Here is a 23,954-nt window from a genome sequence, read left to right as displayed (position 1 = left end):
CTGAGACATTGCCTGGCAGGACTTAAGAAATCTTGAAAAGCTTCTGGGAGAACAGAGGCGCAGAGTGAGCCTGTTCCAAATGCTGTCAGCTTGGATTCAGCCCCAGTGTCCCCCATGGGTGGGGTGGAGAGACTCTGCTGCTACAAAGCCCCACATCCTATGTGAACCCTTGTCACTGGGTGGTGGGTACCAGGGTCAAACTGGGCACGAGATGGGGGCGATCTCCTGACCCTTTACCATTTGATACCGAAATCATAACCATGGGCAGCTTCAGATGTCGTCAGAGCAGTGACGGGAGGTGGGGCAGTTTAATTCTTCCCATCTGGCCAGTTTTCTGAAGCTGGGTGCCTTGGACCCCACCCTCCATAGATGGGAAAGCAGCATGGGGAAGGGCAGTTTTAATTAGAGAGAGAAAACGCCCCATTAGGAAAGGCTCCTTCCCCACCGTTCTCTACTACTCTGATCAGTTACAGATAGGTAGCCGTGTTGGTCTGCCATAGTCAAAACAAAATATCTGAAGAAGTGTGCATGCACACGAAAGCTCATACCAAGAACTAACTTAGTTGGTCTTTAAGGTGCTACTGGAAGGAATTTTTTTACTCTGATCAGATTTGCAGTCCCACCACCCCAAGCTGCATTTCAGATTTTAAAGATATAGGGCGACTGCATGCCGTCCCCTTCAACTGGAGCGCAGGAAATGAGAAAGCCTCGCCTCACAGGCTGCTAAGAAGCAGCTGCTCCCCTGCTCAGCTTAGAATCTATGGACATTTCCCGCAGGCCTCCATGGAGGGGGTCTTTGTGTTATTACCATTTATTAAGTTTTGTATCCCTCCCTCCCTTCCTCCCAAAGGAGCCCAGGGCGGCAAAAAAACAAAGCAGCGAAAACAGTGCAATTAGAAACGAAAACGTACTCGCGGCATTCGAAACTGTTTAAGAACATCTGCAAACATGTTAGATCGAAAACATTCTGCTCAGAATACGCAGCACAATATTCTGCTATAAGACGCACCAGCTGGTTAACTCGAGGTGTCCGCAGACATTTCACAACAGCCGTCAGAATGTTATCCAGCCGCCATCGGGCAGAGTTGGAGGCAAATCAATGAGAGCAAGAACCAGGCGGGAAGGGGGGGGTGTCAAGTGAAGGTTGTCCCTGGGAACTGAGGACACTTAAGCAGCACCTAAGGTTTTCTTAGGGACGCGGGTGGCGTTATGGGTTAAACCACAGAGCCTAGGACTTGCCGATCAGAAGGTCGGTGGTTCAAATCCCCGCGACGGGGTGAGCTCCCATTGTTTGGTCCCTGCTCCTGCCAACCTAGCAGTTCGAAAGCACATCAAAGTGCAAGCAGATAAATAGGTACCACTCCGGCGGGAGGATATACGGCGTTTCCGTGCGCTGCTCTGGTTTGCCAGAAGCGGCTTAGTCATGCTGGCCACATGACCCAGAAGCTGTACGCCGGCTCCCTCGGCCAATAAAGCGAGATGAGCACCGCAATCCCAGAGTCGGCCACGACTGGACCTAATGGTCAGGGGTCCCTTTACCTTTACCTTTTAAGGTTTTCTTAACATAGTGGCTAGAGTGGCTTTCTCAAACCTGGGTCTTCAGCTGTTCTTGGACTACAACTCCCATCGTCCCTAGCTAACAGGACCGGTGGTCATGGGTGATGGGAGTTGTAGTCAAACAACAGCTGGAGACCCAGGTTTGGGAAACACTCCCGTATGTGGTGGACGTTGTGGAACACTTGAGAGGTTCTGGATTTTATCAGGAGACATTTCTTGTGGGGGTGCGGTGTAGCTTCCTACGTGGTTGAACTGGGACTGCGTCTGCCAGCCTTTTCCAACTTGCAGTTGTCCCCCAGATGTTTTGGGGCTACATCAGCCCCAGCCAGAGCAACCAATAATAATAATAATAATGGAAGTTTCGTCCAAAACATCTGGACGGCAGGCACCAAGTTGAGGGAGGCCGTTGTAAACAGAGGAATTTGAGGACAGTGACTCTCCTGGTATTGTATTGCATATTGCTAAGAATTTCAGCGATCTCTTTCCTCGGCAAATGGCAACAGCTAATGTAGCAAAAGAATGTTACTGGGGAATTCAGTATGCAGATTCGGTCTTTTGTTTCGAGCCTGCAGAAGTTCAGCTCCCCTGGGATCACACACACAAACACACACACACTTTTCTCCCTGATGTTTCCTTAAAAAACTATTTGTGCATGCATGCGGTTGTGCCAGTTCTTTCACTATTGGGATTCTCCTACCTGCTAAGAATGAAGAAATGCCTCTGAGTTGGTCAGTTTTTGCAAAAGGGAAAAATGCCCAGAATATCCTGCTGCTCCCCCTGAAGCTGTCCCTTGTCCAAGACTGTGTTGGAAGTGGGATGTTGGGTGTACACAGTTGCCCTGAGGCCATTGGCACTGTTCTCTGGATGAGCAAGCAAGTGGCATATTACAAGGCTGAACCAACTCCCCTGGAGCCGTTGCTCAGGACCAGAGAGGCATCAGTTCTCCAGGATTAGGATAACGTCCAGGTCTAAATTCAGAATGGTAAACAGTCTGCTAAAAGCTTGCAGGAAACCTAGTCTTAATTGTACAAATCTCCTGTTTAGCGCTTAAGATACAGTGGTATGAAATGTCTTTAATGCTTTTTTATTATTATTTTTAACCAAGGCTGGCAGAATGAATCGACTCTTAATCTTCCAGCACTTGACAGAGCTGAACAAATATTTCAGAATCCATTACATTTCTTAGCAGCTAGGTATCTGGGATTTTCCCAGTTCTGGTTTTATGCCTTTAACCTGCACTTAGGACTCTCACTTGGATGAATTTAAGCCTTAGAATGTTTGAACTGCTGGTTTTTGGCACGCTGGTTTCGACTTTCCTCGTGGGTTCGGGTAGGAAAGGGAACATAATCACGTTGGCTCAGTCAGATAGTGCTGTACGCAATCAGATTAGCCATTTTTTTGTATGTTGTGTTATTACCATGGTTGCCTATGGACTGCCGTGGGCCCTTATGGAAAGACAGTTTATAAATAGAGAAGGAGAGCTTTGTATTGCCCTCGCTGGCTCGGTGGTACAGTGTGGTGGAAGAATGTAAAATGCAGTTTGCAGTAAGTTTTTGGTGTGTGTATGTGTCAGTCGGAGAGAGAGAGATTCATTCAGAGGCCCACACCCCTAGGAAGTCTGCTCGTAGCAAGGACTTGGGTGGGCTCTACCAAGGCAGTAGAAATTATTTGCTGTATCAAACTTCTTGTCAGGGAAAGCTACTCCCTTCAGTGGGGAAGTGGCCATAGCTCATTGACACTTCACTTACTTTGCATGCTGAGAATCCGGGAATCTCAGACAGATTAAAAGAGATTTGGTAGCAGGGCTAGGGAAGACTGCTGGTGTGACTATTAATAGAATTCCACATAGATCACGGGTGGGAAACCTTTATGGCTCCACAGACTCAATCCTTAGCTTCCCTCCCTGCCCCCTTCTTTAGGGCTGCCATCACACCCACAGTTTGTACGTGGCCCAGCGACCACTTGGGGGAGCCTCCTTATTGTTGCTGGTAAGACAGTTGCCCTGGCTTCAGTGCCCAGCGCTCTGCAATTTGCCTGTCTGTCTCCACACCCTCACCCGGTGCTCGGAAGTTTTTGTGTCATTTATTCTTTTCCCCCCGCTTCCCCAGCTGCAGGGCTTGATGACCCCGTGATCTGATCCACCAAACCCAACGCAGTTTCAGTTACTGAGCTTTTGGGTACAGTTTCTGAGCTTTTTGGAGTTGGGCAGTCTGGAGCCAGTATGAACACACCTTGTATCGAATTGGACTGTTGAGCCATCTAGCCCACTTCTCTGTCTTCTCTGACGGGCAGTGGCACTCAAAGGCCTTCAGCAAAAAAATAAAAATAAAATTCTCATTTTCTACCTGAGAACTTTTAAACAGCAGGTACCACAGATGCATACGGGACGTGGGTGGCACTGTGGGTTAAACACAGCCTAGGACTTGCCGATCAGAAGGTCGGTGGTTTGAATCCCCGTGACGGGGTGAGCTTCCGTTGCTCGGTCCCTGCTCCTGCCAATCTAGCAGTTCGAAAGCACGTCATAGTGCAAGTAGATAAATAGGTACCGCTCCAGCGGGAAGGTAAACGGCGTTTCCGTGCGCTGCTCTGGTTGGCCAGAAGCGGCTTAGTCGTGCTGGCCACATGACCCAGAAGCTGTACGCCGGCTCCCTCGGCCATTAAAGCGAGATGAGCGCCTCAACCCCAGAGTCGGCCACGACTGGACCTAATGGTCAGGGGTCCCTTTACCTTTACCTTTACCACATATGCATAGCTTATGCACTCCCACTGAACTGTGGCTCCTCACCTGAGGTTGAGTCTTGTGCTGGCTCCAGCATGATGGAAATGGGATTTGAACCCACTGCTCCATGGAAGCAAGCGTGGGGCAGCGACCCTAAATAAGGCACTGTGGCATAGGAGCCGAGTACTTAGTATAATAGGGTCTTGTGAGAACTGGGGCAAGGAGGCTTCTGCTTTCATTTTAAGTTATGCATCAGTTTCATGGGGTTCTGTTCAAAAGATGTTGGGGTACAGGGTCCTTTGGGCACTAAGTACATGTGCTGGGCTTTTGAGGGCGCTAGCTCCAGGAACATAGAGCAGGGCACAGGGCTCCCCCCCCCCTTAAAAAGATAAAGGGACCCCTGACCATTAGGTCCAGTCGTGGCCGACTCTGGGGTTGCGGCGCTCATCTCGCTTTATTGGCCGAGGGAGCCGGCGTACAGCTTCCGGGTCATGTGGCCAGCATGACTAAGCCGCTTCTAGCGAACCAGAGTAGTGCACGGAAACGCCGTTTACCTTCCTGCCGGAGTGGTACCTATTTATCTACTTGCACTTTGACGTGCTTTCGAACTGCTAGGTTGGCAGGAACTGGGACCAAGCAACGGGACCCGTCGCAAGGATTCGAACCGGCGACCTTCTGATTGGCAAGTCCTAGGCTCTGTGGTTTAACCCACAGCGCCACCCGCGGCCTCCCCCTCCCCTTGGGAATGCACAAAAATACAGAGCTCTGGGCTTCCCCCTTAGTTGCCTTTGCTTCAGCTACTGGAAGCCACCCTGTGTCAAGTCTTACAGCACTTCTGCGAACTGCACTTTTGCATTCTCTCTCCATTTCTCCCCCACCCCCCAGCAAGATAAAAAAGGGGGGGTCATCTCAAAGAAACTGAAATCAGCAGCTGCCTTCTCTGAAAATAACACATCTATTGTCTCATGGATTGCTTCAGATTTGGCATGATCTGTACTTTTGGAAAAGTCTCTTTCAACAGGTTATTTGAGGGCAAAGGAATTTCTTAGACTTGCAAGCTTAATTCTTCCTAGCTCAGCTTAACTGCTGCTTTCTCCTGCAGACCCTTTACGTGTGGGGTGGGGGGGAGCTGTATGTAAAGGGCTCAGGTTGCCTGGGGGGCGTCTCTGGGGGTTTTGATAGGTCTCTGGTAGAAATCTCAGCAGGCGGTGAAGTGCATTTGCTTAACGTAATGTAGAAGTCATGTCTTGTAATCCGAAGAGAGAACAATGTACACAGCAGCCTCATAGCGCTTTCATCGCTTTGAGCACCTTCCTCCTTGGCCCTCTTCTTTCTAGATAGCAGGAAGAATGACACAAGGCCTTTTTCTGCTCCCTCATCTAGCCGCTTGGGAAAGCAGTGGGGGGGGGGCAGCCATGCAGTGCTTCTTCCCAGCCTGGGAAAAAAGCAAAGCATCTTTTCTTCATTGGTCGTTGCAAGGCTTTGTGGGTGAAAATCCTATCTGAGTTGCATCTGCAAATGGTCAAGGAGCCGTGTGGAGTCTGGAGCCCAGATTTTAGACCTTGGTTGCATCTTGTGGTTTGTTGGGCTTGTTGTTTGTCTCGCCCCAAACGCATTGCAAGCTGTAACCATGGTCTGCCTTGCCATGCATCGTTTGTTAGGAAGAAAAACCCTGAGCCTGGGTTCGCAAATACTGCTAAGCCATACTGTGGCTTATCTCTGGTAGTGCTGCAGGAGTGGGCGAGAGGAGCAAAGCTTATAGGTTTTATTTTACAGACTCTCTTAAATAAACTGGCCACAGTTTTCTTACTGTGCTTGCTATTTGTGCTAAGCCTCAGTTTGGCTTAGCATTATGTGTAAACAAGGCCAGCCGGTAGCCAGTCCACCTATAGAGGTTCTCTGTTGATGCGAGGTGACAAAACCTCCCAGGATGGAGCTGAAGGAGTAGGAGAAGAAAGAGCTGTGAGTCGAGCAGGGGGCTTTTCCATCCTTTGGACCCCCTGGGAAATTCAACAAACCTGCTGCACCTGGAACTGGGTGGGGAGAGGCTGCGGCTGAATGATGATGATGATGGTGATGATAATAATAATAATAATAATAATAATAATAATAATAATGTATTTATACCCCACCTCTCTGGCTGGGCTTCCCCAGCCACTCTGGGCGGTTTCCAACACAATATTAAAATACAGTAATGCATCAAACATTAAAAGCTTCCCTAAACAGGGCTGCCTTCATATGCCTTCTAAAAGTCTGGTAGTTGTTGTTCTCTTTGACATCCGATGGGAGGGCGTTCCACAGGACGGGTGCCACTACCGAGAAGGCCCTCTGCCTGGTTCCCTGTAACTTGGCTTCTCGCAGTGAGGGAACCGCCAGGAGGCCCTCGGCACTGGACCTCAGCATCCGGGCAGAACAATGGGGGTGGAGATGCTCCTTCAGATATACTGAACCGAGGCCATTTAGGGCTTTAAAGGTCGGCACCAACACTTTGAATTGTGCTCGGAAACGTACTGGGAGCCAAAGGCAAATGGGGTTGACCTGGGTCAGGATAAAAGGAAAGGACTGTTGTTTGAATGGTGACTCCGGCAATGATAGAAATGTAATACGGTGGTATCTCTGGTTGTGAACGGGATCTGTTCTGGAGGCCCGTTTGCAACATGAATAGAGCGCAGCCCGCAGCGGCGCATGCACGGGATGTGATTCGCCACTTCTGCACATGTGCGTGATGTCATTTTGCGCTTCTGCACATGAGCAAGCGGCGAAACCCGGAAGTAACCCTTTACGGTACTTCCAGGTCACCGCGGGACGTAACCTGAAAGAACGTAACATGAAGTAAACGTAACACAGGTATGACTGTATATTAGATATTTTGCAAGGGGCAATGTTCTTGGGTGTTTATGTTCCTGCAGTGCATTGTAAATACGGACTTTGATCAAAATTGTAAATTGCTTCTCATTGAGGGCGGGGGGGGGGGGTAGTGCTTTGCTTCTCACTGGCAGTCCCTCATCTATTTTTTTTTTTATAATAATATTTATTAAGATTTTGGAAATTACAAAAAGAAGAAAGAAAAATTTAACATACAAAGACATAAACAGAAACAAAAACACTACATAAAACATTAAATTAACAAGACAAAACAAAAGTAATTAAAAACACTTCCAATATTTTCAATCCTAACGTTCATACGCTTGTTTCATTGACTTCCTCGCGCCTCCCATTTTGTTTTCCACTTCAATTAACTGTTTCAGCAAATCCTTTCCATCTCCATCTATTTTCTATCTTATAGTTAGTTTTAACATAGAATATTTTAAATCTTATTCCCCATTAAATCTAATATACCTATTTACACTTAACCTATTACAACATTTCCACTAAGGCCAAAAAAATTCCATTCCAAGATTTTTCTATCCCTCATTAAATTTTACAAAATTTCCCTATATAGACTTTAAATTTTCCAATCTTCTTCACCGTCTCCTCTTCCTGGTTTCGGCCTCTGCCAGTCCTTTCCGTCAATTCCATATAGTCCATCAACCTGGAGATCTTATGTCCGAGGCTCTCAACTCTTCTCCACGTCCCTTCTGCTCATATTCTTTAATTCTAAAGAGCAGATCTCGAGGAAGTTCCAACCCAACAGTACTTTTATTCCATCTCAACAGGTCAGCCAGATTTCCATAGTTAAAACTGGGATCCATAAAATATTTCAACTCTTGTTTCAAGGTTCCTCCAATTCCAGAGGCCCCCAAAACTCCAATCTCCTCCTGATCCAAATCCACGTCCCAAATCCCAGTTGATCCCTGCATAAGGGGATCTCTCCAACTTTCCTTTTCCAGTCCAGGCCAGGTTCCAATTTTCAAAATCTGACCTTTTCTGGTTTCGATCATAAGGGGCCTCAACTTGTAATCATCAATTTGCCTCTGTGAGGTTAAGGCTCCCCCTTGTATTGCTTTGGGTTCAACCGCAGCAACTTTCTCCTCCTTTTCAACGGTCTGCCCTACTAAAATAGATTCCTGTGCCAGATCCTGAATTATTTCTGTGTTGATATTCACTTTTAGTCCCAAAATGTCAGTTTTAGTAGCCATAGCATCAATCTTATTATGAAGCTTTTCCAGCAGATGATTTATCCTGCAAAATGCAGACACTATTATCTTTTCTTCCAACATCTTGGTTCAAGGTCAGTCTCAAGTTCTCACAATTCTTATCTTGCAGCTGGGTTCCTCAGCTCGACTCTTGAAACAGTTTCAAAGACTCCCTCTAGGGGGGAGCAATCTCCACTTTGTATCAATCCTTTCCGACACTATTGCAAAAGTAAAACTAGTTTCAGTTTTCAATTACTTTATCAGTTACTTTTTCTTCCTTTTAAAACGCAGAAGCGAACAGTGGAGACAATATATTTCTCTTATTAACTGATTGTTTTTCGCTGTCAATGAATTCTTCCAAACGTCAATCTGCCGGCAGTCCGTTCCCAGGGGTTCAGAGCAGTGATAAGTTAATTTTTATCACTCTCTCCTGCAGGATGTACAGTCCACAGTTTCCCCCCCTCTTCCCCTGCTTCCAAGGGGGGGTTTAATAGTTTCAATCAGTGGAAATTTAGTTCTTCACATCAGGCTTTCCAAGACCTTAGCTTGCAACCTCTTTGCTTCAGTCTATTTACAAAAAGGGAAGGCGAACTTCCTGTTTTGAACCTTCCCCGTTCGTTGCCAAATTAAGATATTTAAAAATCCAATTTTCCGATCTACTCACGGGTTGTTGTTTAAAGTCCAATTGTCCACAGGAAAAAGTCAGCGCTCTCCGACAATAGCAATGCGGCTTCACTTCGTGAAAGAAGCAGTCGATTCAAAGCATCGCGCCACTCACCCCACGTCGCTCCGGATCCCCAAAACAGGGTTTCCCCGCGAGTAGGGGAGGCGCGAATGGTGCCAGCCAAATCCCAAGTTCACAGGCTTCTTCCGCCTGTGATTTCTGTGGGTCTCCGCCTTCGCCGTGGCGGTTCAGACCCTACTTTTCACGGAGCAAGTTCCTCCCGATCGGAGGAGCTCCGCCATTGCCGGAGGCGCCAACCCGGAAGTCCTCTAACCCTCATCTCAAAAAGGAAAAAAAGGTTCATTGAAACAATATTCAGTGTGGCACAGAAGACTGCAGCTGCAGTAGGGAGATATCAGAGTTTCACACATGCATACATGAACACACACATCCATGCATAAGTTTAGCTTCTACTCGCACAAGCATGCTTTGAGCCATAGTTATGACATCCAGCTTGCAGTTGTGCGGGGCCTGGTATCTCTTCCCCCTTGTCCACAACAGAGCGAAACTTTTCCAAGGTCAAGAGACGGTGGCTCACAATCTAGTCAGAATTCATCTGGAGTCTCTTCTTTGTTTCTCTTCCAAGAGCCGTACGTAGATCTTCTGCCAGCAAATATTTGCACAGGCTTTTCTGCATCCTTCCGACGGCATCAGAATCCTGGCTGCGTTACGTTGTGCAGACACATTTCTCGGAACAGTGTTTGGCAGAAGTGGTGTGGAGAGCTAGAACAGGTTTGGGTGGGAGAGTCGAGCAACGCCACAGAGGTGTTTGCAACAAGGCTGCCTCGTACGAGCACATTTCCCCTGAGTGGCTGAGGCAACCTAGTTAGATGGGCAGCATATAAATAAATTATTATTATTATTCTCTAAAGCTCTGAGATTGGAGTAAATCTGCACTCTGATCAGTCTGTTGGCTTTTGTTGGGAAATTTGACTTGTGTCTGAATTTCCACTTTCTCCAGATTTGAGTATTGCTTTCTTAAGCGGACTAAATGAAAAAAAAGGGGGGGGAGCCAGGATACACAACTTTGTTCTTGAAAGTTGCACATCCAATTCCCTTTCTGGCAAATGGACACCTTTTAGAAGGAGTTGGGGCAGAACTGAAGTCGCTCATCCCAACCTGGCCCAGAACCAGCTTGTGGTTTTATTTCAAGCTCCTGCAGCGAGTAAGAGATCACACAGAGAAGCTGTGCAACATTTGATTATCTTCCTCTCCTCCCCTTTTTAAGAATATCAGTTAATAACTTAGTAATAGTGCCACTGTATTCTGCTCTGGTCAGACCTCACCTGGAGTACTGTGTCCAGTTCTGGGCGCCACAGTTCAAGAAGGACACTGACAAACGGGAAGGTGTCCAGAGGAGGGCAACCAAAATGGTCAAAGGCCTGGAAACGATGCCGTATGAGGAACGGCCAAAGGAGCTGGGTATGTTTAGCCTGGAAAAGAGGAGGTTAAGGGGTGATATGATAGCCATGTTCAAATATATAAAAGGATGTCACATAGAGGAGGGAGAAAGGTTGTTTTCTGCTGCTCCAGAGAAGCGGACACGGAGCAATGGTTCCAAACTACAAGAAAAAAGATTCCACCTAAACATGAGGAAGAACTTCCTGACAGTAAGAGCTGTTTGACAGTGGAATTTGCTGCCAAGGAGTGTGGTGGAGTCTCCTTCTTTGGAGGTCTTTAAGCAGAGGCTTGACAACCATATGTCAGGAGTGCTCTGATGGTGTTTCCTGCTTGGCAGGGGGTTGGACTTGATGGCCCTTGTGGTCTCTTCCAACTCTATGATTCTATGAGAATTTGTTATGGGCTGCCAGCTTTGATTATTTGTTTAAGGCTTGCTTATGCTGTAGCCAGTTGTTTCTCAAGACTCAGGGCAGTGGGCATTTTATTACTATTATCATTCTAACCATTAAAGCACAATATTAAAAAAATAATAATTAAAGTAACATGTACAAGCATCAGATGCAAAGGATGACTGGTTTTCTTTCAGAGCACTGAAAGTTGTATGGCATGTTTTGGGTGGTCAGGATTTCTTGGCTAAACAGTGTGTTGCCAAAGGTGACTTCTGGTATTTGCATTTAAAGCATTTCCTTTTATTGCCTTTCTGCAGAAAGCTCAGATACACCTGCACAGTAAGAGAGATAGCATAATGTGGTCTCTTCCTTCAAATTCCACCTGCCTTTCCCATGAATGAATGGGCAGTAAAATGGCAAATATAATTTATTGTGAACAGGAGTAAGGCGATGCATGCTGGGGCAATAAATAAATGAATGAATCTTTATTTCACTGGTGGTGATTGACCAGGGATCGTAGTGGAGAGTTTGATGAAGTTGTCGGCCCAATGTGCGGCAGCTGTCAAAAGGGGAAATTCCATAGTGGGGATCATCAGGAATGATACCTACAGATACCGTAATGCCGTTACACAGATCTGTTGGAATACAAATCCCATTTGGAATACTGTGTGCAGTTCCGGTCAGCTTCTTGAAAAAGGTTCGGAAAAGAGACAACCAAATGACTCCTCCGTAAAGAAAGCTTGCAGCATAGGAGATTCTTTAGAGAAAATATGAGTAAGAGGTGACACAATAGAATCTTGTAAAATTATGCACAGCATGGAGAAAGTGAATACAGTGGTAAAAAGGTAAAGGGTAAAGGGACCCCTGACCATTAGGTCCAGTCGTGGCCGACTCTGGGGTTGCGGCGCTCATCTCGCTTTATTGGCCGAGGGAGCCGGCGTACAGTTTCTGGGTCATGTGGCCAGCACGACTAAGCCACTTCTGGCGAACCAGAGCAGCGCACGGAAACGCCGTTTACCTTCCCGCCGGAGCGGTACCTATTTATTTACTTGCACTATGAGGTGCTTTCGAACTGCTAGGTTGGCAGGAGCAGGGACCGAGCAACGGGAGCTCACCCCGTCGTGGGGATTCGAACCGCCGACCTTCTGATCAGCGAGTCCTAGGCACTGTGGTTTAACCCACAGCGCCACCCGCATCCCTGAATACAGTGCCATCTCGGCTTAAGAACTTAATTCGTTCTGGAGGTCCGTTTTTAACCTGAAACTGTTCTTAACCTGAAGCACCACTTTAGCTAATGGGGCCTCCTGCCGCCGCCGCACCGCCAGAGCACGATTTCTGTTCTCATCCTGAAGCAAAGTTCTTAACCCGAGGTACTATTTCTGGGTTAGCGGAGTCTGTAACCTGAAGCGTCTGTAACCTGAGATACCACTGTAGAGAAAAGCTTCTCCCCCAACCTTTCGTAGCACTGGGAACTCGTGGGCACCCAGAGAAGCTGAATGTTGGAAGATTCAAGACAGATAAAAAATAAAGTGCTGGTTCACACAGCGCATAGTTAAAACTGGGATTTGCTCATTCGGGAGACAGTGATGGCGATCAACTTGGAATGACTTGAAAAGTGGATTGGACAAATTCATGGAGAGGGCTAATGACGGCTGCTAGCCGTGATGGCTTTGCTTGGCCTCCACAATTTGAGGCAGCAGATCTTCTGAAGACCAGTTGTTGGAAATCACAGGAGGGGAGAGTTTCTCTTGTGCCCGGGGTCCTACTTGCGAGTTTCCCACAGGCCTCTGGTTGGCCACTAAGGACAGGATTCTGGACTAGATGGGCCACTGCCCTGATCCAGCAGACTCCTCCGCTCTTAAAGCTCTCGAGAGGCAGGTTTTTCTGCTGCTCCAGAGAAGCGGACACAGAGCAATGGTTCCAAACTACAAGAAAAAAAGATTCCACCTAAACATTAGGAAGAACTTCCTGGCAGTAAGAGCTGTTCGACAGTGGAATTTGCTGCCAAGGAGTGTGGTGGAGTCTCCTTCTTTGGAGGTCTTTAAGCAGAGGCTTGACAACCATATGTCAGGAGTGCTCTGATGGTGTTTCCTGCTTGGCAGGGGGTTAGACTCAATGGCCCTTGTGGTCTCTTCCAACTCTATGATTCTATGATACAGAAATGAAGCCAATGCTGGAATCTGTAACCTGAAGCCTTTATATCCTGAACTGTGTTTCACCTGTGTTGTCTGGCCAGGTACTTTGGGTCTGCTTAAACCACGGCAAACAGCCTCAGACGTGTATTTTCAAGGGGCTTCATTTATGAGAGGATTATTTCAGATTTGCTGGTAAAGGAATTCTAACAATCTGCTGTTCCCGGGGGGCCAGGGTTCTCAAGAGGCAGGTTTGATAAGCCTCGCACACGTGACAAACGTTTCCTTGACTTGCGTGCATTTAGTATTGAAAGTAAACATGAAGTCACCATCCTAGGAGGACTCAATGAATTTGTAGTGAAGTTCTATGGACCACAAGGAAGTAAGTATGCAAATATTCCCCACCATTTGTGATACTTAAGGTGTTTTTTTCGGGGGGTTTTAAGCACTTTCTACATAATTTGTTGATTTGCCAGGAAAGTGTACCACTGAGAAGAAAGGAAGGGGTTTGGGTGGGTTTTTGGTTTTTCCCCTGTTTCTTTTTTACAAAAAATGCCCATCCCCTGTGCCTCTCATGAAACATGTCCTGTCTTACAGTAAGGCTGGGGCTAACACTTTGGCACCTGCGAGTGCAGGGGTGCCCTTCCAGACTTTGCCTGGCACCTACAAAAGCCACCAGGTTCCCATTCCTTCTGCTCGCTGCTGTGGTCACCATGAGGTGGCAAAGGTGGTTTACTCCCCAGCCACCTCGGAAAAGTACACAGAACCGGAAGAGGAAGTTGAAAGAGTTATACCTTTCCCCCACTTTTCAAAGCTCAGGTCAGCACTAGAGCTGTTGGATGGAAGGCCTGGAGAAGAGGAGGTTAAGGGGTGATATGATAGCCATGCTCAAATATATAAAAGGATGTCACATAGAGGAGGGAGAAAGGTTGTTTGCTGCTGCTCCAGAGAAGCGGACACGGAGCAATGGCTCCAAACTGCAAGAAAGAAGATTCCACCTAAACATTAGGAAGAACTTCCTGACAGTAAGAGCTGTTCGACAGTGGAGTTTGCTGCCAAGGAGTGTGGTGGAGTCTCCTTCTTTGGAGGTCTTTAAGCAGAGGCTTGACAACCATATGTCAGTAGTGCTCTGATGGTGTTTCCTGCTTGGCAGGGGGTTGGACTCGATGGCCCTTGTGGTCTCTTCCAACTCTAGGATTCTATGATTCTAAGGCAGAGTGACCAAGAAGATGGCAGGGAATAATAATAATAATAATAATAATAATAATAATAATAATATAATTTATTATTTGTACCCCGCCCATCTGGCTGGGTTTCCCCAGCCACTCTGGGCGGCTTCCACAAAGACCAAAAATACACTAAGATGTCACACATTAAAAACTTCCCTGAACAGGGCTGCCTTCAGATGTCTTCTGAATGTCAGGTAGTTGTTTATCTCTTTGACATCTGATGGGAGGGCGTTCCACAGGGTGGGCGCCACTACCGAGAAGGCCCTCTGCTTGGTTCCCTGTAGCTTTGCTTCTCGCAATGAGGGAACTGCCAGAAGGCCCTCAGCGCTGGACCTCAGTGTCCGGGCAGACGCTGGGAAGGGAAGGAAACTGGGACTTAAGGTGGAAGAGGAAAAGGAAACAGTTGAGGAAGGGAGAGAAAATTGGATGAAAGAGAGAAGGGGCAAATGCACACACTTTGGACCAAGTAGAATGGATCCTCTTAAAATGGCATACTATTTTCTCCAGAGGTTCCCTGCTGCCACCTCCCATCAAATCACAGGTCTCCTCTAGCTCCACTGACCAAACCATAAGAATCATGGATCTGGGGCACCGATCCTTATGGATTCTCGTAAGTGATCCCCTCAAAAGCACCATCAAATCGTATGTCACCTCTGCATACACATTTGTGTTCTGTGATCTGCTGGTGGTTTGGCTTTCACAATCCTTTGTCAAAATCATGAGGATCCACTGCTGTGGATCAATATTTTTATGATGCTAGCAAGCTCCAAAACTGATCTTTGTTGTGTAGTCCATCACTGTAAGCTTTCATTTGATGGTGAGTTTTGGGAGGACCCTGTGTAAATACGGAAATTCACAAGGCTCTGGATTAGGTTTTTACCCAGGCCCCTTGGAAAAGCCAAGTATTTGTGTGTGTGTATGGCCATTAAATATAGGGTAGTCCAAAAAGCTGAAGGCACCATGCCATTGGGAAGGTCTCATGGAAAAAGCCCCATTGGAAGCAAATGAGTTATCATTCAGTCCTTTATGTGCTTTTATGGTTAAGAATGCAAACCATGCTTGAAGATGTTTGTTCAAGTTTGTGGAGCTAACACCGTGTTCCTTCCCTGATTGCAGCACCGTACGAAGGTGGCGTGTGGAAAGTTAGAGTGGACCTTCCTGACAAATACCCCTTCAAATCCCCATCTATAGGTAACGGATTTTTACCATTTTTCTTGCTTGTTTAACTCCTAGAGGAATTGCACAGTCTTTTCCAAATTATCGATAATACTCTGACAAGGTTGTTGTTGTTTAAGTAAAGAGGTGAGATGGCAATGTCTGAAGAATGGTCAGATGTTCCAGAGCTTGGACCCATCCATCCAGGAGCTGAGAGAACGAACCTCTGGTCTCTAGACTACAAGCTTCATATATGTAGCTGATGTGCCCTGATCTTTGGTCTTCTCTCTGCACTCCTACTCACCCCTGCCTCTCTGCATTTGAGTAGCACCAGGAAGCTCCAGACTAAGAAATTGGAAGTGGTATTTAGCACTACTAGTCCCCGCAACACACAGACACACCATCAGAACGATGCAGGTGTGTTGACTGGTCCATGCGTCTGAGCAGGACAATCAGTCCTTGTGCAGTCCGCACAGCTGGCTTTCTGCAGTGAACATGGCATCGTCCAGTGAGAGGGGAAAGCACCTCTGTAGGCCTGAGAAGTAGAAGCTCGTATTTCTAGGAACCATGCATTTTTCTCCAAATGGATGCAGGAGATATTGTCTCCCTGACTAACCAGGCTCTCTTAAAGGTAAAGGGACACCTGACCGCTCTCTTAAAGGTAAAGGGACACCTGACCGTTAGGTCCAGTCGCAGACGACTCGGGGGTTGCGGCGCTCATCTCGCTTTATTGGCCGAGGGATCCGGCGTACAGCTTCTGGGTCATGTGGCCAGCATGACTAAGCCGCTTCTGGCGAACCAGAGCAGCGCATGGAAACGCTGTTTACCTTCCTGCCAGAGCGGTACCTATTTATCTACTTGCACTTTGACATGCTTTCGAACTGCTAGGTGGGCAGGAGCAGGGACCGAGCAACGGGAGCTCACCCCGTCACAGGGATTTGAACCGCCGACCTTCTGATCAGCAAGTCCTAGGCTCTGTGGTTTAACCCACAGTGCCACCCAGATCCCAAGCAGGCTCTCTTAAGTACTGCCAAAGTTGAAAGCTCAGTGGCTCTATGCTCGCTGAGGGTGGGGTTGCTTCCTTGCGGTAAATGATACAGGTTTTAAAAGTATATGGTGTTTGTCTCACTCTCCCCAAAGGGTCTTTATTCTTCCCTACAAAATTCTCCTCATTGTGACCAAAATAAGAGCCCATAGAATTCAGGGCAGGGCACAGTGTGGTTGTTTCTCTCCACACACACCCCCCATCACTTGGGAGAGAGCTTTCCTCCACCCCCCCTTGGTGTCCCCCACTGCCAGACCTCCTGTATGAGTCATCAGCTCTTGCTTACTTGAGTGGGAGAAGGCAATATGATGATATGTGGGTGCCACCTACAGGACAGGAGGGCACAACAGATTGGAAGCCAGGGGTGATCAGGCAGTGAGAAGGCTCACCCCTCCTCCCCACATTGAAAGTAAAGGAGTTCATCTGAGGACACAAGTGGGGCACAGGCTAAATCTTCTCTCAGTCCACAGTGACACAGCACCTGAGCATCTACGAATTCTCACCCTGGGCTCTGTGTCTTGGTCAGTCCCATTAGAGCAGGCATCCCCAACCTGGTGCCCTCCAGATGCTTTGGCCTACAACTCCCATGATCCCTAGCTAACAGGACCAGTGGTCAGGAATGATGGGAATTGTAGTCCAAAACATCTGGAGGGCCGAAGGTTGGGGATGCCTGCATTAGAGCATGACAGAGCACTGGGACTTGCTTTCATTGTTTTCTTAGCAGATGCAACTTTGAGTATGGGACAAACCCATGTTTACAGTTTCCAAGCAGTGGGCTTTGTTGCTAAACAGTTTTAAAACATGAACTTGGGGGCCGCAGTGAATTGCGGCAAGTCTCGACATGCTTTTCCTGGAGTTTTGAAAAGGCAGGTGCCGTCTCAGCAGTGACTGTGCATTTCCACTTAAGGGCAGGTTTATATGTCAAGCCACAGAGGTGCTTATGAGGACTCTTCCATCTAGGGAACAGGAGAAGCTTGAGGGAGAAGCGGTGTGGAGACGTCATGTGTCTCCTAAAGATGCTTGGACAAGACAGGCGGCCTCCCTCTTGCAGCCTAACATCCTGGTTTGAGTCAGCAGGCCGTGGCTGTTTTCATTACTTAAAATAGACCTTTGCATAGTGTATCTGCATTCTATTTTCAGTGTGCCTTGCTTCTTTCCTAATTTGCTTTTCAAGTACTGTCTGCCCACTTAACACACGGCGTTCTCTAGGACGGGCCCAGGCTTGCGTCCTCAGCCAACTCAAGTGTCACCACTTGGGAGAAAAACCCACCTAGGGTGGAGCTGAGTTTGTGCAGCTACAGGAAAGCTGGCCGCACATCTGCCTGTTAAGAAACCCAGCGCTGCATTTGTTGAACGGAAATGTGTACAGATGCCAGATTTTTAGTAGCACTCGGAACTAACCTCTCAAGTAGATAGAATCATAGAATTGTAGAGTTGGAAGGGACCCCAGGGGTCATCTAGTCCAACCCTCTGCAATGCAGGAATCTCAGCCAAAGCGTCCATGACAGATGGCCATCCAACCTCTGCTTAAAAACCTCCAAGGAAGGAGAGTCCACCACATCCCAAGGGAGTCCGTTCCACTGTCAAACAGCTCTTACTGTCAGAAAGGTCTTCCTGATGTTGAGTCAGAATCTCCGTTCTTGTAACTTGAGGCCATTGATTCGAGTCCTGCTCTCTGAAGCAGGAGAAAACAAGCTTGCTCCATCCTGCATGTGGCAGCCCTTTGGATATTTGAAGATAGCTTTCATAGCTCCTCTCAGTCTTCTCTTTTCCAGGCTAAATATCCCCGGCTCCCTCAGCTGTTCCTCGTTAGGCTTAGTTTCCAGACCCCTGATCATCCAGCTCGTCAACATCCTTCATAAACGTGGTGCCCAGAATTGGACACAGTATTCCAGGTGTGGTCTGACCAAGGCAAAATAGAGTGGGTCTATTACTTCCCTTAAGGGACGCGGGTAGCGCTGTGGGTTAAACCACTGAGCCTAAGGCTTGCCGATCAGAAGGTCGGTGGTTCGAATCCCCGCGGCGGGGTGAGCTCCCGTTGCTCGGTCCCTGCTCCTGCCCACCTAAGAGTTTGAAAGCACGTCAAAGTGCAAGTAGATAAATAGGTACCACTCCAGCGGGAAGGTAAACGGCATTTCCGTGCGCAGCTCTGGTTCGCCAGAAGCGGCTTAGTCATGCTGGCCACATGACCCGGAAGCTGTACACCGGCTCCCTCGGCCAGTAGAACGAGATGAGCGCTGCAACCCCAGAGTTGGTCACGACTGGACCTAATGGTCAGGGGTCCCTTTACCTTTTATTACTTCCCTTGATCTGGATGCTAGACTTCACTTAGAAACAAGCTGGGCATCCGAGCCTTGAAATATTTGGACAAGAATGAGGGCCACTTCTTCTTTTCCCTCAAATGTTTGCCGTTTTGTACACGTGTAGCAGGCACTTGACAGGGGTGACTCTGCAGAATCTTGGGAATTTTCCACTCAGCTGTCCCCATCTCGCATCCAGTTTCTGAGTTGTTGGCACCTACCGCTCAGTATGTCTCACACATCTGCAGGAGACTAAAGGATGTCCCCAAGCCTTTAGCTCCTGACAGAACCTGCATTTCAGTATTCTTGCCACGTTCTTCCCAACAAACACAAATGGTAGTTCGGCAACCGAAATGGAGAGGTGATTCACATCGCTCTGTAGTAAGGGCAGCCTGCACAGTTTCCCTCCTTTGGAATTCCACTGTCTTTGGAATTGCTTCCCTACCAACTTTAGCAAACGGAGGCTAGGGAACCAATTGATGTGTGTAACTGTCATTTTGCTCTTTTTAGGTGGGTTTTCAGGGGTCAGCAAAGTTTTTCAGCAGGGGGCCGGTTCACTGTCCCTCAGACCTTATCTTGAAATAAGACTATATTTTGAAGGGGGGGGAAAGAACAAATTCCTATGCCCCACAAATAACCCAGAGATGCATTTTAAATCAAAGCACACATTCTACTCATGTAAAAACACCAGGCAGGCCCCACAAATAACCCAGAGATGCATTTTAAATAAAAGCACACATTCTACTCATGTAAAAACACCAGGCAGACCCCACAAATAACCCAGAGATGCATTTTAAATAAAAGGACACATTCTACTCATGTAAAAACACCAGGCAGGCCCCACAAATAACCCAGAGATGCATTTTAAATAAAAGCACACATTCTACTCATGTAAAAACACCAGGCAGGCCCCACAAATAACCCAGAGATGCATTTTAAATAAAAGGACCCATTCTACTCATGTAAAAACACCAGGCAGGCCCCACAAATAACCCAGAGATGCATTTTAAATAAAAGGACACATTCTACTCATGTAAAAACACCAGGCAGGCTCCACAAATAACCCAGAGATGCATTTTAAATAAAAGGACACATTCTACTCATGTAAAAACACCAGGCAGGCCCCACAAATAACCCAGAGATGCATTTTAAATAAAAGGACACATTCTACTCATGTAAAAACACCAGGCAGGCCCCACAAATAACCCAGAGATGCATTTTAAATAAAAGGACACATTCTACTCATGTAAAAACACCAGGCAGGCCCCACAAATAACCCAGAGATGCATTTTAAATAAAAGGACACATTCTACTCATGTAAAAACATGCTGATTCCCGGACCGTCGGCGGACTGGATTTAGAAGGCGATTGAGCCGGATCCGGCCACCGGGCCTTAGTTTGCTTACCCATGGTTTAAGTACAGGAATTGCCCAAGGGAGAGCATTCGTGGTTCACTTCCCTCTGCTGATCTTCCTGCTATTCACTTGGTCTGGCTTTTTAAAGAACCTGTAGTCTTGGCTTTTCTTGCTTTCCAAAAACATACCTGTAGAAGTAGCGGCTTAGTCATTCTGGCCACATGACCCGGAAGCTGTACGCCGGCTCCCTCGGTCAATAAAGCAAGTTGAGCGCCGCAACCCCAGAGCCGGTCATGACTGGACCTAATGGTCAGGGGGCCCCTTTTCTTAAAAAAACAACAAGAAGAAGATCTCAACTAGGATTGTCCGTCCTCAGTATCACTTGATGCTCCCGATCTCATTTTGAAAAGATCTATCCATGTTGTGCAAAAAAATAAATACTATACTATACAATTTTTTTAAAAAAAGATTAATGTGAGAGCAGCTCTGTTTGAAGCAGCAAAGCCCGTGTGGAAGCACCGAGAAGTAGCGCCCAGAGCAACAGCTGGCGCCGAAAGCCCGTGTTAAGAGAAGCTGCCAGAGGGTTCAGCTAGGCCAGAGAATAAGATAGTAAGAACAGCCTTGCTGGGTTAAGGCCAGTGACTCATCTAGTACAGCACCCTATTCTCATAGCCCAAACAACACAAGCAGAAGTTGAGCACATCTGCACCCCTTCTGTAATGGTTATAAGGGGTTACTTGTGCGTAAGTTGCCGTTACTTTCGGCTAGAGTGCCTGGCTAACCATGCCTTGGCTGACAGCCCTCACTCCGTGGCCGTTCAGTCGCTTGCAGAATCCGTCAGTGCGCGTTTCTTGAGCCTCTTCCAGCATAAGAGCTGTTTGACGCCAAGTCTCCTCCTACTCTCCCTGCGCGGGACTCTTCTACGCAAGGAAGGAGTAGGCAGAGGCGTCCCCGTGCTCTCTCCACTAGTCTCGGGTGAAGAGTCTTGGAGACCTCTCTCCGAATCCTCCATCTCCCTCCCTTCTCTACTGGTGTTACGCTGAATTCCTTCCCCCCTGCTGGTCCCCTCTCCTGCATCGCTTTGGAGCCTTGCCTCCACCTCTCGCTCTGATGTCAGTTCCCTGACACCTTCTATTTGTGATGCCCAGCAGCTGGCGTCCAGAGGCTTCTTGCCACCCTAAGTGATGGTAGAACCGTAGACATTGTGGCTCGTAGATGTTAGGGACGAGAGAGAGGAGCCAGGAGCCTCCAGAGTGGCAAGGCCAGGGAAGTGGTCCCAGATGTGTTGCAGCCAAGAGGAGGAAGAGGTGGCAATGAGGAGCAAGGATGCAGGATTCCTGTTGGAGGGTTTCATAAGAGAAGGGAGGGACGCCGAGCAGCGATGGCTGCAGGCAAGGTTCAGTGCCTGAGGAGGAGAGGGCAAAAGCTATGGGTGACTACAACTCCCATCACCCTCGGCCATGCTTGCTGCTGTTGCTGATGGGCTTTGGAGTCTGAACATCGAGTGGGGCTGCAGAGTCCCCAGCCCTGGTTGATGCTTATAAACCAGCGTTTCCCAAATTGGGTTTTTTCTTTTTGATCCTCTGTTCCGAGCATCCTATCACCCCTGGGAGCTTCGAGGGGAGCTATTGGTGCTCTGTTTTCAAAAATTCTTAGTAGCTCTATCCTTTCGTGTTTGAATAGATTGCTTGCTCTAAAAATAAAATTTGCCAGGTTATGATCTAGAAACGTGATCAGAGCTCGTACCAAGTGACTGTCTTGATATAAGTACCCTGTGGCAACTGTGTCAGATGTTTTTACCACCCCTGATAAAATGCCATTTAAAATGGACAGAAGGTGCTTCATGAGATCCATCCCAGCACATGGGCCCAACAGCTTCGGATAATTGGCCAAAACGAGCTTCTGAGGAATTAGAACCAAGTTCCATCCTGTTTTTGGACACAAAGCTAGCCAATCCTGCGGTAAATTCACATCAGTGTTAAGGGTCACCGACTCGCTTCTATCTGCGGTTTTTGGAGATGCCCTGGAAGGGCTCTGATGGGGCATGGCCGTGGATGGCATAGTTTCTTTGATCATGCTCGGAGTTGTTTTCTCAGATAGGCTTAGATTTTGTCTTAGATGTGCCCGCTTTGCATGTCTCTTTAACTCCTTGTGAGTTGGCTTTCTTTGTTCCAGTTGTGTCAGGAGATGATAATAGATTAAAAAGTTTGAATTACTATTTGTGGTGAATTATCCTGGACATCCTTAAATTTTTACTGTTTTTGGATGTGAGGGCGATCTGGCTGCGACATCTGCCACCCCATTGATCGCCAGGGTTAATTCGGCTGATCTGGCTGGCTGGGTGGGTGTCCCCTTCCTCCCTCACTGCTCCATGTGCATCCCTCCCGAAGCTGTGCGCTCGGTGGAAGAGGACGACCATCCCAGATAGAAGGAGTGTACCATTCTTCGGTCAAGGGTATACAATAGCTGCGCTCCCCTGCTAGAACCTCCAAAACAAGCTCAAGGTCCATTTGTAGGAGAACGTAGGGTAGTCAAGCCAAACTTGGGTTTCCGGCTGTTTTTTTTTTTTTGGACTACAACTCCCATCATCCCTAATAAGCAAAACCAGTGGTCAGGGATGATGGGAACTGTAGTCTGAAGGACAGTCAGATACCCAAGTTTGAGAAATGCCGCTATAAGCGGCGGGGCTGCCGCCACCCTTTGCAGGAAGGCAGGTGGTGACGGAGGGGCCTTGTGACATAGGAGAACTTCCTTGGGGAATTGTGGCCCCCACAGCTCAGGTGTCTCCCCCTCTATCTTCACTTCCTTCAATAGTGTGATATATTCATTGCCTGAAGCCATTGCCTCTTAACTGGCCTCCATGCAGGACTGCCTCTGGCTCCAACGTCACTGCCAGGACAGCTTGCCCTTCTGCAAGTTTGGCTTTGTGCCTCTGCTTGCACCTCTCAGAGACTCGGCAGAGTCGCCTGCCTGCCTCCCAGAGCCCCCCCCCCCTCTCTGTCTCCCTCCATACGGATTCTATAAAAAGATCCTTTTATTTATTTTTCAAAAGAGCTCTGATAACGGAGGAGGTTGGGAGGCTGGTGGCCGGGAAGAGGGACGGCGGCGGCGTGAGGCTCTGTCTAGACTCCCTGAACCAGCCCGCGCTGCTCAGTACCTCATTAAGAGAGGCGCCACCAGCTTTTCAGCGAGGAACGAGGGAACCCAAGGTAATCGGGCAGAAAAAGGTGGCAGGTCTCCGTGGTGACGAGATGCTAATTGCTTCCCAGGCATTGCTGCTGCTAATTACTGTTTGTGCTGCAAATGCCTGTCATTGTGATGGGCAGCTTGTCAAGTGGAGGTGTCCATTGAGAGCTTTGGGAACGCAGTGCACCTCTGCACAAACGCACATTCTCCCACCCCATACACACTTCACAGGTTCTGTGTGGGTGCAGATCCAGCATCTAGTTGGTGCTGGAGGGCTGGTTTTGCCCTTGGCACAACAGCGCCCCCCCCCCAAGGGTAGCAGTCCCCTTGGCAGCCACCCCACGGAATTCCTGGGATGGAGGGCTACCTTCCCTGATTGATCCCAGCCCTTGAAGACTGAACCTTTTTCTCCTTGGTCACTCTGCGTAACCAAGGGATATAAAGGTAAAGGGACCCCTGACCATTAGGTGCAGTCGTGGTCGACTCTGGGGTTGCGGCGCTCATCTCTCTTTATTGGCCGAGGGAGCCGGCGTACAGCTTCCGGGTCATGTGGCCAGCATGACTAAGCCGCTTCTGGCGAACCAGAGCAGCGCACGGAAACGCCGTTTACCTTTCCGCTGCAGCAGTACCTGTTTATCTACTTTCACTTTGACGTGCTTTCGAACTGCTAGGTGGGCAGGAGCAGG

The 23,954-nt window shown here is 48.0% G+C and overlaps 1 protein-coding gene and 1 long non-coding RNA gene across 2 annotated transcripts in view; one reads left to right on the top strand and one right to left on the bottom strand.

Annotated features, from left to right (window-relative positions):
- Positions 1–23,954, top strand: part of UBE2H (ubiquitin conjugating enzyme E2 H) — a 66,827-nt gene that overhangs the window by 25,969 nt on the left and 16,904 nt on the right. The window contains exons 2-3 of the mRNA XM_081880241.1: positions 13,304–13,380; positions 15,344–15,418. Of these exons, the coding sequence (XP_081736367.1) occupies positions 13,304–13,380; positions 15,344–15,418 (152 nt within the window). The remainder of the gene's footprint in view (positions 1–13,303; positions 13,381–15,343; positions 15,419–23,954) is intronic.
- On the bottom strand, positions 20,543–23,705 carry LOC309352056. Its single transcript, XR_014161069.1, has 3 exons — positions 22,968–23,705; positions 21,211–22,926; positions 20,543–20,793 (listed from the first exon to the last, which is right to left on the bottom strand). It is a non-coding gene; the product is annotated as an uncharacterized lncRNA (long non-coding RNA).

This window comes from Podarcis erhardii (assembly GCF_964252035.2).
Source record: "Podarcis erhardii genome assembly, chromosome: 10".
NCBI classification, from domain to species: Eukaryota; Metazoa; Chordata; class Lepidosauria; order Squamata; family Lacertidae; genus Podarcis; species Podarcis erhardii.
The sequence above is the reverse complement of the archived record's forward strand: the minus strand, read 5'-3'. Positions and strand labels throughout refer to the sequence as shown.